Source organism: Pan paniscus, chromosome 4 (genome assembly GCF_029289425.2).
Source record: "Pan paniscus chromosome 4, NHGRI_mPanPan1-v2.0_pri, whole genome shotgun sequence".
In the NCBI taxonomy this organism is placed as follows: Eukaryota; Metazoa; Chordata; class Mammalia; order Primates; family Hominidae; genus Pan; species Pan paniscus.
The window spans coordinates 171,524,414-171,538,039 of record NC_073253.2 but is presented as its reverse complement, the minus strand read 5'-3'; the positions used below and the strand labels follow the sequence as shown (position 1 = coordinate 171,538,039).

At 44.0% G+C, this 13,626-nt stretch overlaps 1 protein-coding gene across 2 annotated transcripts in view; it reads right to left on the bottom strand.

Annotated features, from left to right (window-relative positions):
- The window catches only part of FAF2 (Fas associated factor family member 2), a 61,671-nt gene extending 48,989 nt beyond the window's left edge, over positions 1 to 12,682 (bottom strand). The window contains exon 1 of one of the 2 annotated variants that reach the window (XM_003806837.5): positions 12,518 to 12,682. In XM_003806837.5, the coding sequence (XP_003806885.1) occupies positions 12,518 to 12,580 (63 nt within the window). In that variant the 5' untranslated portion in view covers positions 12,581 to 12,682. The remainder of the gene's footprint in view (positions 1 to 12,517) is intronic. The other variant, XM_063604298.1, reaches the window with a different exon arrangement.
- Between the last annotated feature and the right edge of the window lie 944 nt (positions 12,683 to 13,626).

The following is a 13,626-nucleotide window of genomic DNA, read 5'->3' as shown; positions in this document are numbered from 1 at the left end:
CTAGGCAACAGAGTAAAACATTGTCTGAAAAAAAAAAAAAAAGAGAAGAAAAAAAGGGGAGGTGGGTGCAAAAGTACATGAACAGACACTTCTTTCTTTTTTTGAGTCAAAGGGTCTTACTCTGTCACCCAGGTTGGAGTGCAGTGGCACCATCTTGCTTGGCTCATTGCAACCTCCATCTCCCAGGTTCAAGTGATCCTCCCACCTCAGCCTCCCAAGTAGCTGGGACCACAGGCCCACACCGCCATGCCTGGTGAATCTTTTGGATTTTTGGTACAGTTGGGGTCTTGCAATGTTGCCCAGGCTGGTCTCAAACTCCTAAGCTCAAGTGATCCACTGCCTCAGCCTCCCAAAGTGCTGGGATTACAGGTGTGAGCCATCACACCCACCTCAGACACTTCTCAAAAGAAGACATTTACAGGGCCAGGAGGCAGAGGCTGCAGTGAGCTGAGATCATGCCACTACACTCTAGCCCGGGCAACAAAGTGAGACCCTAAGGAAAAAAAAAATATATATATATACACACACACACACACACACACACACACACACACACGGCCAAAAATAGTCAACATCACCGCTCATTAGAGAAATGCAAATCAAAATCACAATGAGTTACCATTTTGTACCAGTCAGAATGGCTTACTAAAAAGTCAAAAAATAACTAGATATTGGCAAGGCCACAGAGAAAAACGAATGCTTATATAACACTGGTGGGAATGTAAGTTAGTTTAGCCACTGTGGAAAGCAGTCTGGGGATTTCTCAAAGAACTTAAGAAAAAAACCAGAACTATCAATTGACCCAACAATCCCATTAATGGGTATACACCCAAAGGAAAATAACCCGTTCTACCAAAAAGACACACACTCATATGTTGATCACAGCATTATTCATGATAGCAAAGACATGGAATCAACCTAGATGCCCATCAACAGTGATCTGAATAAAGAAAATGTGGTACATATACACTATAGAATACCACGCACTCATAAAAAAGAACAAAATCACATCCTTTGCAGCAACATGGATGTAGCCGGAGGCCGTCATCCTAAGCAAATTAATGCAGAACCAAAAAACCAAATACCACATTCTTACTTGTAAGTAGGAGCTAAACACTGAGTACACATGGACACAAAGAGGAGAACAATAGACACTGAGGACTACTAGATGGGGTAGAGTGGGAGGGGGGCAAGTGTTGAAAAATTAAACTAACCGTTGGATACTATGCTTACAATCTGGGCTATGGGATCATTCATTCATACAACAAATCCCAGCAACAAATAATTTACTCATGTATCAAACCCACACATGTACCCCCTCATCTAAAATGAAAGTTGAAAGAAAAAACAAAACAACCACACCCGCACCCACACAAATATCTATGTCATTTTGCAGATACAGAAACTGAGGCCTGGAAGGATTAAGTAACTGTCAGAGATCTCAAATTGCCAAGTTCCTAATATAGACCTCCTTCCCCTACACTGCTGCAAAGATGAGAATATGGTTAACTTTCAATGCTCAAAAAACAAACAAACAAAAAAGAAGCTGAGGCAGGCAGATCGCTTGAGCCCAGGAGTTTGAGACCAGCCTGGACAACATAATGAGACCATGTCTCTACAAAAAATAAAAATAAAAAAATTAGCTGGGTGTGGTGGCGTGGGCCTGTAGTTCGAGCTACTTGGGAGGCTGAGGTGGGAGGAGTGCCTGAGCCCAGGAGGTTGGAGCTGCAGTGAACCATGAATGAGCCACTGCACTCCAGCCTGGGTGAGAGTGAGACCCTATCTCAAAAAGAAAAAAAAAAAAAAAAAAAAAAAAAAAGGTTAACTGGAATTTTGGCTTTCTTCTTTCTTCTAAAAATAGGATACTTAATGCTGTTGGAATTGCTTTAACAAAGAGAAAGAGAAAAAAAAGAATCCAACAAAAAACTCTTTGGGATTGAGATTTCTGGTGAATTATTCATTGAGCAAATATTAATTGAGCATCTATCATGCAGCAAGCACAAAACAAAGAAATCAGTTTGAACCCCCCAAAACTCTGTGGAGTTAAAAGACATGTAAATTATTATTATGACAATTACTACACACCAGTAAACAAATCCTTAAGTCCTTCAGGGAACTTATCAAGAAAGAAATCAAGGTTCTGAGCTGAAAACTAGTGGAAGGAGAAATTTCAGGACAAGGGAAGAGCAAGGGAGGCATGAGAAGGAATAACATGTTAGGGAAATTAAAAAGTATCACTGGAATAGAAATAGAAAGGGTAAAAATATAAGGTTTGACAGTGAAGTCAGACCATGAGGTACAAAGAAAAATTTTATGCTGCTCTAATCAATACCACTCCAATTATTTTTGTTAGAAATACTGTTCTGGGCCAGGCACGGTGGCTCATGCCTGTAATCCCAGCACTTTGGAAGGCTGAGGTGGGCAGATCACGAGGTCAGGAGTTTGAGACAAGCCTGGCCAACATGGTGAAACCCCATCTCTACTTAAAAAATACAAAAATTAGCTGGGCGTGGTGGCACATGCCTGTAATCCCAGCTACTAGGGAAGCTGAGGCAGGACAATCGCTTGAACTTGGGAGGTTGCAGTGAGCCGAGATCGAGCCACCGCACTCCAGTGTGGGTGAGAGAGTGAGACTCCGTCTCAAAAAAAAAAAAAAAAAAAAAAAAAAAGAAAGAAAAAGAAAAATATTATTCTGAGGCCAGACGTGGTGGCTCACACCTGTAATCCCAGTACTTTGTAAGGCCAAGGCAAGTGGATCACTTAAGGCCAGGAGTTCAATACCAGCCTGGCCAACATGGCGAAACCCCATCTCTACTAAAAATACAAAAATTAGCTGGGCGTGGTGGCACGTGCCTGTGGTCCCAGCTAGGCAAGAAGGGGAGCTGGAAAGATGGCTTGAGCCCAGCAGGCGGAGGCTGCAGTGAGCCAAGACTGTACAATTGCACTCCAGCCTGGGCAACAGATACTCTGTCAAGGAAGAGAAGAGAAGAGAGAAGAGGAGTGAAAAGAGAAGAGAAAGAGAATAGAAATATTATTCTGGAAAAAGTAGGAAGGCTGAATTGAGAAGACTTTAAATGTGGGCTACCAGTTATATAAGTTTAGTCCAGAGGAGAAATGAAGTAGAAACTAAGGCAGTGGCAATGCATATGACAAGAGGGTTAACTAAGGACTGTGACTTTTTGTGACTTTAACTCCAATAAGAATTTACAAACACACATTTAAAAATATTCCCCAGTATTTAGTATGAAAAATTGTTCTCTTTCAAATTTATTCAAGGACTGTGAGAAAGTTTTCATAATTTCCTTGGTGGAAAAGTCCAAGGCCCACACACAGGCCCCCCAAGTGTTCACGGTGATTTCTGCTATTCATCACTTCTGGCACTCTCACTAACAGTAGTATTAAACACACACACACACACACACCCCTGAAAACAGTTCAAATCAAATAATCAGTTTTATTTTTGATACTATTTCATTTTTGATACTAATTTTAAGCAAAAATACAATGTTGGAGAAATGACAACTAGAATCCTTGAATATGTGAAATAATCCTCAGATGATCCAAAATTAAAATGACAAAATTAACCTTTATGGCCAGGCACAGTGGCTCACGCCTGTAATCACAGCACTTTGGGAGGCTGTGGCAGGTGGATCACCTGAGGTCAAGAGTTCGAGACCAGCCTGCCCAACATGGTGAAACCTTGTCTCTACTAAAAATACAAAAAAATAAGCCAGAAGTGGTGGTGGGCGCCTATAATCCCAGCAACTCTGGAAGCTGAGGCAGAAGAATCACTTGAACCTGGGAGACAAAGGTTGTAGTGAGCCAAGGTTGAGCCATTGCACTCCAGCCTGGGGACAACAGCGAAACTCAGTCTCAAAAAAACAAAACAAAAAATACTAATCTTTATCAATACCCATCTCAAAGACCTACTTCTAAAAGAATATCTGCTGTAAAGGTAATCTGTTACTCAGAGTAATCAGAATCTATACTACTTTGCAAGGTTCAGAAATATTCCTCTTAAATACTTAGAGGAGTTCATAAATATCGATGCCCAGCCCACTCTGAAAAAATAACGCATTTTGAACCGACTTGATAATAAGTGTCTGTACTTGTCAAATAAAGAAGTACCCCAAAAAAGGGAGGCCAGCAAACACTACTGAGTATGTCAAAACCTTTCCAAGATATAACTATGTTCTTGAATAGATTCAGCAACATAAAGATGTCAATTACAACCCCTGAAGTTCATTTACAAATTTCATAAAATTTCAACTTTAAAAAGTTGATTACAAATTTCTTTTAGAGAAGCAAATAAACAGGAAAACTCTGAAAAAGAGCAACGGAGTGGAGGCAGGGGTGTTCCTCCAGATCAAAATATATCATAAGCCTCTATAATTAAGCATAATATTGGCATATATAGGGGAAGACCAGTGGAACAGAAATTCCAGTTGAGGCTGGGTGCAGTGGCTCACACCTGTAATTCCAGCACTTTGGGAGGCCAAGGTGGGCGGACTGCTTGAGCTCAGGAGAGTTCCTGTTTCATTGCTGTTTTAATTTGCAATTCCTTAAGGACCTCAAATCCTTAAAGATTTGAGCATCTTTTCATATGCTTACATGCCATCTGTATATCTTTTTTGGTGAGTTGTCTGTTCTGATCTTTTCCCTACCTTTTGATTGAGTTGTTCATTTTAAGTTTTAAAAATATATTTTGGGCCGGGCACAGTGGCTCACGCCTGTAATCCCAGCACTTTGAGAGGCCGAGGTAGGCGGATCACCTCAGGTCAGGAATTCAAGACCAGCCTGGCCAGCATGGCAAAGCCCCATCTCTACTAAAAATACAAAAATTAGCCGGGTGTGGTGGCACACACCTGTAATCCCAGCTACTCGGGAGGCTGAGGCAGGAGAATTGCTTGAACCCAGGAGGTGGAGGTTGCAGTGAGCTGAGATCACACCACTGCACTGCAGCCTGGGCAACAAGAGCAAAACTCTGTCTCAATCAAACAAACCCAGTCAGTCTTCATGACTACTTACCTATGCTATGCAGAGTTAAGTATAATATAATCATATCTCTATAAGACAAAGACAGAAGTTCTCTTACCCAATGAGAATGAGACCCATAACTAATCAATTAACTGAAGTCAAAGTAATAAAAATATTCATTTTAACATTTTACATGTTTTCATTTTTACATAAATGAGTATTTATGTAAATATTTCATTTTAACATAAAGTACTCACATGAACATAAGTTTCTGATAAAAGCCTATCCTTTTCTTTAGGGAATGAATCCACTAGCACTCCTTGGAACTTCTTTAGTTTTTATTTTTAGTTTTTTGAGAGGGAGTCTCACTCTGTCACCCAGGCTAGAGTGCACTGGTGCAACCTCGGCTCACTGCAACCTCTGCCTCCCAGGTTCAAGCAATTCTCCTGCCTCAGCCTCCTGAGTAGCTAGGATTACAGGCACCCGCCACCAAATCTGGCTAATTTTTGTATTTTAGTAGAGATGGGGTTTCACCATGTTGGCCAGGCTGGTCTCAAACTCCTGGCCTCAGGTGATCTGCCCACCTCAGCCTCCCAAAGTGCTGGGATTACAGGCGTGCACCACTGTGCCCGGCTATTTTTTAGTTTTTTTTTTTGAGACAGGGTCTCACTCTGTCACCCAGGCTGGAGTGTAGTGGTGCAATCACAGCCCGCTGCAGCCTTCACCTCCTGGGCTAAGGTGATGCTCCCACCTCAGTCTCCCAAGTAGCTGGGATCACAGGCCCACAGGCATGCGCCACTACGACCAGCTAATTTTTTTGTTGTAGTTTTAGTAGAGATGAGGTTTCACCATGTTGCCCAGGCTGGGATCTTTTTAGCATAACCCATACTGATTTGATTTCCTTAAGTGGAGTGCAACCTTAAACACTTGCCAAGCAGTAAGTGTACAATGTTGTATCTCAATGATTTCTCCCTAAGTCATTTACAGTTAACTTGCCCACACCTAACTAAACAACAATTTTTTTTTTTTTTAGCAATTTCCCCAGACAGAGCCTGTTTAAAGCTTTTAATTTAGTTTTCGTATCAATGAAAACTCTTTTTGCACTGGTATTTTACAGGTTTATGTAGTGTTTAATTAAACGCATGTGACAAACATAACCAGCACACACTAGTTTGGGAGCAAATATAACTGCCTCTTGTCAGGAATACAACTCGACTGGTGAGACACTTGAGTGCATTACAGAGTAGAGTTTGCAGAAATGCTTGAACATATTACAGAATAGAGTTTAGGAAAAGGAGGATATCTGCTCCAATTAATCAGTCAAGTGAAGGTTAAGGTTAAGAGAGCTTCCACATTAAGCTGTGTATGCAGAAGACAAAAATACACAAAGATAAACAACAAACCTGGAATTAGAATGGGGAAATAAGATTTGATTACTTTTTAAAATACAATTGTATGCTGCTAACTTCCAACAAGCATGTATTATTTGATTTTTTTTCTTTTTTTTTTTTTCAGACAGAATCTGGCTCTGTTGCCCAGGTTAGAGTGCAGTGGCACGATCTTGGCTCACTGGTACCTCCACCTCCCGAGTTCAAGTGATTCCCATGCCTCAGCCTCCTGAGTAGCTGGGATTACAGGCCTGTGCCACCACACTTGGCTAACTTTTTTTCTATTTTTATTTTTATTTATTTATTTTGAGACGGAGTCGCACTCTGTTGCCCTGGCTTGGAGTGCAGTGGCACGATCTCGGCTCACTGCAACCTCCGCCTCCAGAATTCAAGTGATTCTCCTGCCTCACCCTCCCAAGTAGCTGGGATTACAGGTGCAGGCCACTATGTCTGGCTAATTTTTATATTTTCAGTAGATACGGGGTTTCACCATGTTTGTCAGGCTGGTCTCGAACTCCTGGCCTCAAGTGATCTGCCTGCCTCGGCCTCCCAAAGTGCTGAGATTATGGCACCCAGCCTACTAGATTTTTTAAAGTAAAAAATAAAAAGAATGCTGTGAACTAGATAATAGTATCTCCAATTTTTTTTTTTTAGAGTCTTGCTCTTGCCCAGGCTGGAGTGCAGCAGTGCGGTCTCGGATCACTGCAACCTTCGCCTCCCAGGTTCAAGCAATTCTCCTGCCTTAGCCTTCCAAGTAGCTGGGATTATGGGCACCTGCCACCACGCCCAGCTAATTTTTTTGTATTTTTAGTACAGACGGGGTTTCACCATGTTGTCTAGGCTGGTCTCGAACTCCTGACCTCGTGATCCGCCAGCCTCGGCCTCCCAAAGTGCTTGGATTACAGGTGTGAGCCACTGCGCCCGGCCAGTATCTCCATTTTATAGAAAATCAAAGAGGTTCAAAGAAGTGAGAACCTGTTCAAGATCATAGAACTCACCAGAAGCTGTTGAAAAATTAAGTCATGTTTGCCTGGATTTTCAAAGCTCTTGTTTTCTCAACAGTGCCAAATTCTCTGGCAAAAAACCCTTAAATGGATCACTGTATGTTCTGTTTTAAATACATGAACAAAAAGCACCATGTGTTTTTTTTTTCCTTTAGGTAATAGAGTCAGGTGAAGCCAAAAGAAAGATTTTCAAAATGACTTATAAATTTGATTCTACAGCCCAGCGTTCAGGCTATCATTTAAAAGGATGAGGGTCATAAATTTCTTCCTCCTGTGCAAGCAGAAAAGGGATCATTTCTTCCTCTGCTGGCCTGCATAACTCCTTTAATTCCCCCTTCTCTCTGTCCATGTCATCCTTCTCCAGCTGTTCAAACAGCAACCTAGAGGCAGTAAACCAAGACACTAGGAGAGTCTGCTATATTTGGAAATTTGGGAAAATGAACGCCAATAAAAGTAACCTTCCACATACCTGCATTAGCTCTCCTTAAAACCTATGTCCTTATTCTTTCCCATCTGAAATAGCTGAAAACAATTGTCTGCAATAGTTATTCATATTCAACTGGTTCCAAAATAAACAGAAGTGGAGAACTGTAGAAAAATCCTGGAAGACATCAAATGGGCTGAGAAACATGATATTAAATAAAATGCCTTGGGGAGTTCTAACCAAATAACGTCATAAAAAAATTGAAATACAGGAAACCTGAGATTTCCAAAATATTTTACTTTTACTGATTTCAATATACCAAATGAAGAAACATATTGAGAACCAACTCCTAGCAGTGTCATCCTGTTCTGTCCTGACCCCTGTGGAGATTCCAAACACATACTCCATACTGCTAATGAAGCAAACCTGAAACCTAGTGTCACTCCCTAGTTGAAAAATCCTTTGATGGCTCCCCTCATCCACAGATTAAAGTTTAAACATTGTGAACAGCTTTGAAAGGCCTCCAAAATCTGGCTTTAATTTACCTTTCTAGTCTTATTGTCCACTTTCAATACTCTTCAGTTCATCACCACAGACACTTCACTTTCCCATCTCCCTACCTTGTGCAAGCTATTTCTTTAGCTTTGAATATTCTGCCCAACACCTGTTGAAATTCTATTCCTCTTCCAAAGTAGCAAGGTATATTAGTAATAACTCAGCCATCAAGTCCAGATCTAGACCCACTAGAATTCCACTACCTAGTAGCTTAATCACCTTGAGTAAATACATCAATAGATCTGTTTCCTTATGCATACCACCTACAGTACTTTATAAACTGCTGTAAGGATTAAACATAATAGTTATACATTAACACCATGCCTAAGGCATAGTAGAGACTTAATAAATGTTACCTGCTGGCCAGGTCCGGTGGCTCACGCCTGTAATCCGAGCACTTTGGGAGGCCGAGGCAGGTGGATCACCTGAGGTCAGGAGTTCGAGACCAGCCTGGCCAACACGGGGAAACCTTGTCTGTACTAAAAATACAAAAATTAGCCAGGCATGGTGGCAGGCAGTTGTAATCCCAGCTACTCAGGAGGCTGAGGCAAGAGAATAGCTTAAACCTGGGAGGCAGAGGCTACAGTGAGCTGAGATCGCACCACTGCACCCCAGCCTGGGCAATAGAGCAAGCCTCCATCTCAAAAACAAACAGACAAAAATTAGCCATGCACTTCTAGTCCTAGCCACTTAGGAGGCTGAGGTGGGAGGATCACTTGAGCCCAGGAGTTTGAGGTTGCAATGAACTATGATCACGCCACTGCACTTCAGCCTGGGCGACAGAGATATGTTGTCTCAAAAAAAAAAAAAAAAACATATATATATATATGTACACACACACACACGTATATATATGTATATATACGATATACATACATACACGTGTATATATATATATCTATATATATCGCATACCCATTATTCATGTGTGTACTTGACTTCTCCATTAAGTTACACAGAAGATGGTTGTGGATATAAATTTCTAAATCTCTACCACTTACTACTTGTGAAAGCTATTTGACCTCTCAGAACCTGTTTCTTCATTATTAAAATGAACAAGATTAACCCTTTACACTGTTATATTAAAAGGTTTAAAAGAGTTAAGGGGCCAGGTGTGGTGGCTCACATCTGTAATCTCAACACTGAGGCAACTCATCTCAACACTGTAATCTCAGCCTCTGAGGCAGGAGTTTGAGAGCAGCCTGGACAACATAGCAAGACTCCCGTCTGTACTTTAAAAAAATTTTTTTTTTGAGACAGAGTCCCGCTCTGTTGCCCAGGCTGGAGTGCAGTGGCACGATCTTGGCTCACTGCAACCTCCACCTCCCGGGTTCAAGCAAGCCTCCTGCCTCAGCCCCCCAGTAGCTGGGATTACAGGCACATGCCACCATGCCTGGCTAATTTTTGTATTTTCAGTAGAGACGAGGTTTTGCCATGTTGGCCAGGCTGGTCTCAAACTCCTGATCTCAGGTGATCCACCTGCCTCGGCCTACCAAAGTGCTGGGATTACAAGCATGAGCCACCACACATGGTCTAAAATATTTTTCTTAAAAAAAGAGTTAATGTACATCAACTGCTGCTTGGTATAATGCTTGGCATCTAGTAAGTTTCAACAAATGTTTGTTTAATGGCAGTCTGGATAATCAATCTATTCCAGCGATTGCTTATAGAATAGAAAAATGAAAGATGCATTTCCCTCAATAAATCCAATTTCATAAGGCAATCTTAATACAGCTCGAACCTGCTACCCACCTCTCTTCTAATAAAGATCTCCACAGTTTTGGCCGGGCGCGGCGGCTCACGCCTGTAATCCCAGCCGAGGAGGGTGGATCACGAGGTCAAGAAATCGAGACCATCCTGGCCAACATAGTGAAACCCCGTCTCTACTAAAAATACAAAAAATTCGCTGGATGTGGTGGCGCGTGCCTGTAGTCCCAGCTACTTGAGAGGCTGAGGCAGGAGAATCGCTTGAAACTGGAAGGCGGAGGTTGCAGTGAGCCGAGATCGTGCCACTGCACTCCAGCCTGGGCAACAAGAGCGAAACTCCATCTCAAAAAAAAAAAAAAAAAAAAAAAAAAATCTCCACAGAAGATAAAATGGAGGTTCCTATGCACTTTACTTCAGAAATGCTATCATAGATTTATATTCATGCTCTTCCAGTATGAGACTAAATATACCATAATTTATAACTCACATTATTTCATTGCACTTAAACCACATGTTAGCTTACCCCTGAAGAGTTCTAAGGGGTAAAATGGTCTGCCAAAGTTAAACAACACTGTGAAATTGGTCGTCTACCTGGAAGTGTAAGCTGGTTGTCTGTTTAACTCATTCTCTAATAGTAATTTGCTGGGTCATCAATTCAATTTCTCTACCAAAAATTCCAATCAAATGTCAATTACTTCTATGACAGCATTTTTCCATTTATACACTTCCAACACACTGCTCAATTTAAGAGGGGAAAAAATAACCACTTCAAAATTTATTATAGTGAAGTCTATTCAAGGAAATTGCAAAAGAGTGAGAACTCGCCAAAAAAATAATTATTTTCTCAGCATTTGCATTCCACACTCAACTGTACACTGAAATATAAGTTGCACAAGACAGAAGTCAGAAGCCTGGGAAGGGTTCTGGAAGATGGACATAGCTTTAAATCTGACACCATCATTTTCTAGCTGTGTAACCTAAGCATTTTATTTCTTAGTCCTGATACCCTTCATCTGTAAATCAGGGACTGTAACAGTATGAACCTCATAGGGTTGCTGTATTAAATGAGGTTAAGTATGCTAAGTGTTTATAAAGTACTTACATCTGAAATAGTAAGTGGGATTCTACCTAGCAGCGCTGCGCACTAAGGTTCTTCATAAATATAGTTGAATAAATGAATATTTACACATTTTATATAAGGAAATAAGTGTATCAATAACTTTAGGTCTATCCTAAGTCAAATTAATAGCAGAAAATACTATTTGGGGGCATTTTGCAGTCTACAAGGCCCTTCTAACATCCATATGTCCATTTGATCTCCAGAACATCCTCAGGAGGTAGATTTTTTTTTTTTTTTTGAGACGGAGTTTCACTCTTGTTGCCCAGGCTGGAGTGCAGTGGCACGATCTCGGCTCACTGCAACCTCCGCCTCCCGGGTTCAAGCGAGTCTCCTGCCTTAGCCTCCCGTGTAGCTGGGACCACAGGCGTGCACCACCACGCCCGGCTAATATTTGTATTTTTAGTAGAGATGGGGTTTCGCCATATTGGCCAGACTGGTCTCGAACTCCTGACCTCGTGATCTGCCGGCCTTGGCCTCCCAAAGTGCTGGGATTACAGGCGTGAGCCACCGCGCCTGGCCTGGGGGTAGACATTTTTAAGACAGTCCTTTCAGAGATAAGGAAACTGGTAACAAAGTGCCAAGGTTACCCACCCTAGTGGTATCCTCCAACCATTCTCCAGCTCAGGGGTAAGTGATTAGTGGCAAATGTTCTTAATACAACATCTTGTATTAACATAACATTTCTGCAAGTTACCACCCTCCTCAAGCATAGTCAAGCACAGGAATCCAGGAATAAGCCAAAAGTAATAAATCCCGACAGACCACTGATGACACGTATCATCTTGCATTGTTTCCTCACTTGGTGTCCTCCCACACCTCTAGGGCGGGGACCAGATCTGTGTGTAGGTGCCCCCTCCCCGACCGGAACCCCCAACACGAAACCTGGTATCCAAGAGGCCCCAGTTTGTGGGAGTGTATGTGGAAATGGCATGGGATGCTGGCAGGAGGTTTTCCTGTCAGAGACCCGAAATGACGCCAACTCCGCGGTGGGGACTAAGCTTCTCCGGCAGATATAGACTCGTTGGGCGGTGAGGGTCCGACCGATAACCGGGCTGGGAAGGATGGCTGAGGACTGACGCCGCTAAGGCAAACCAGGGAAGCTGACACGCTGAGGGCACAGAGGCACAGACGAGGCGGGTCTGGCCGCAGCGATGGCTGGAAGGCTAGGGTCCAACAGAGGCTTGGGGGCCGGGGGAATCAGGGCAGTTGGAGTCTGGGGGGAGGGGGCCGGCCTGCTGGTCTGAGAAGGATCTGAACCCAATCTGAGGAGGGTTCTGAACTCCTCTAGGGGCCTACTCCCCATCCCACGGAGGCATTTGCTGCACCGAGTACTCGCTGCTACCTGAAACTGCAGCAGCTTCTCTGTCTGCTCCTGGGTTAGATCCCGCTCCTCAGGCGCCGCCATTTTGCCGCCGCCTCTACGCTCCTGACCCGTCCGCACCGTCACCCGCCGGAACTGACCTCAGCCACAACCACATCCGGTCTGAACGGCCGCCGGCGCGCAACTGCGTCTGCGCGCGCTGGCCCACTAACCTCCCGCCCCCCCCCCAACCTCTGGCCGCCGCCAGAGGGCGCCACGCTCGGGCCTATCCCGAACACCTCCGGAAATTACCGAGGGACTGTCGGTACAAGTCGCTCTTACCATTTAGGCGACGAAAGGAGACCTAAGATTCCAGTGCAGTCTTGCAGAGCCGAGAGGGCCCGAATGTGCCTCGAGAAGCTCCGGAGCATCCCGAATGGCATTCGGCTGATTTCGGCTGCTCTCTAACTATTTTCCGGCAACCTCAGATACTCTTGGAGGTTTCTCGGGAGATGCAGCCGTTCCGAAATACCAGCCTTTTGATCGCTGGCCCCTGACCTAAAGTTTCCAAAAGCTCCTGACCATCTCTCGGGAGGTTCCGAAGGGCTCTGGATACTGGCGCGGCATTTCCGACGCCGCCTTCGAAGCGGAAGCTGTGGGCAGACTTCGGCCACCGTTCCATTGCCGCTTCGGGGTCACTTGCTAGGAAGGTCTGGACTCGGCTCCCCGGATCCTCGACGATTCATGGCGCCCCCAGTCGTCCGCACAGCTTGCCGTCCACCGCCGTGACTGCGGCGCTGGAGCCCCGGCCTGGCATCTGCTTTTCCGTGCCTGGAGCCTTGTCTCTCCGCACTAGCGCTGCACTGGCCCCTTGTCTCTGTGACAGGCGAGGAAAGATCCCTGGACCGGGATTAGGAGACGCGGGTTCTAGTTGCCACCTTGCCAACTGCTGGATATCCTTGGGCAAACCACTTGGGCTCCATTTTGCCATTTGTTGAATGAGATTCCCCAAAAGCCCCTGACGTGCTGCCGCTGCCCCTTCTGCTCGAGGCAGTCCCCTGCCCTTCCCTTCTGCTGCTTACACTACCCTATCACCACCCCTCAATCTCTATCTTCCTCTGCACGTCCCTTGCCCCTTCTAGTCCGCCACC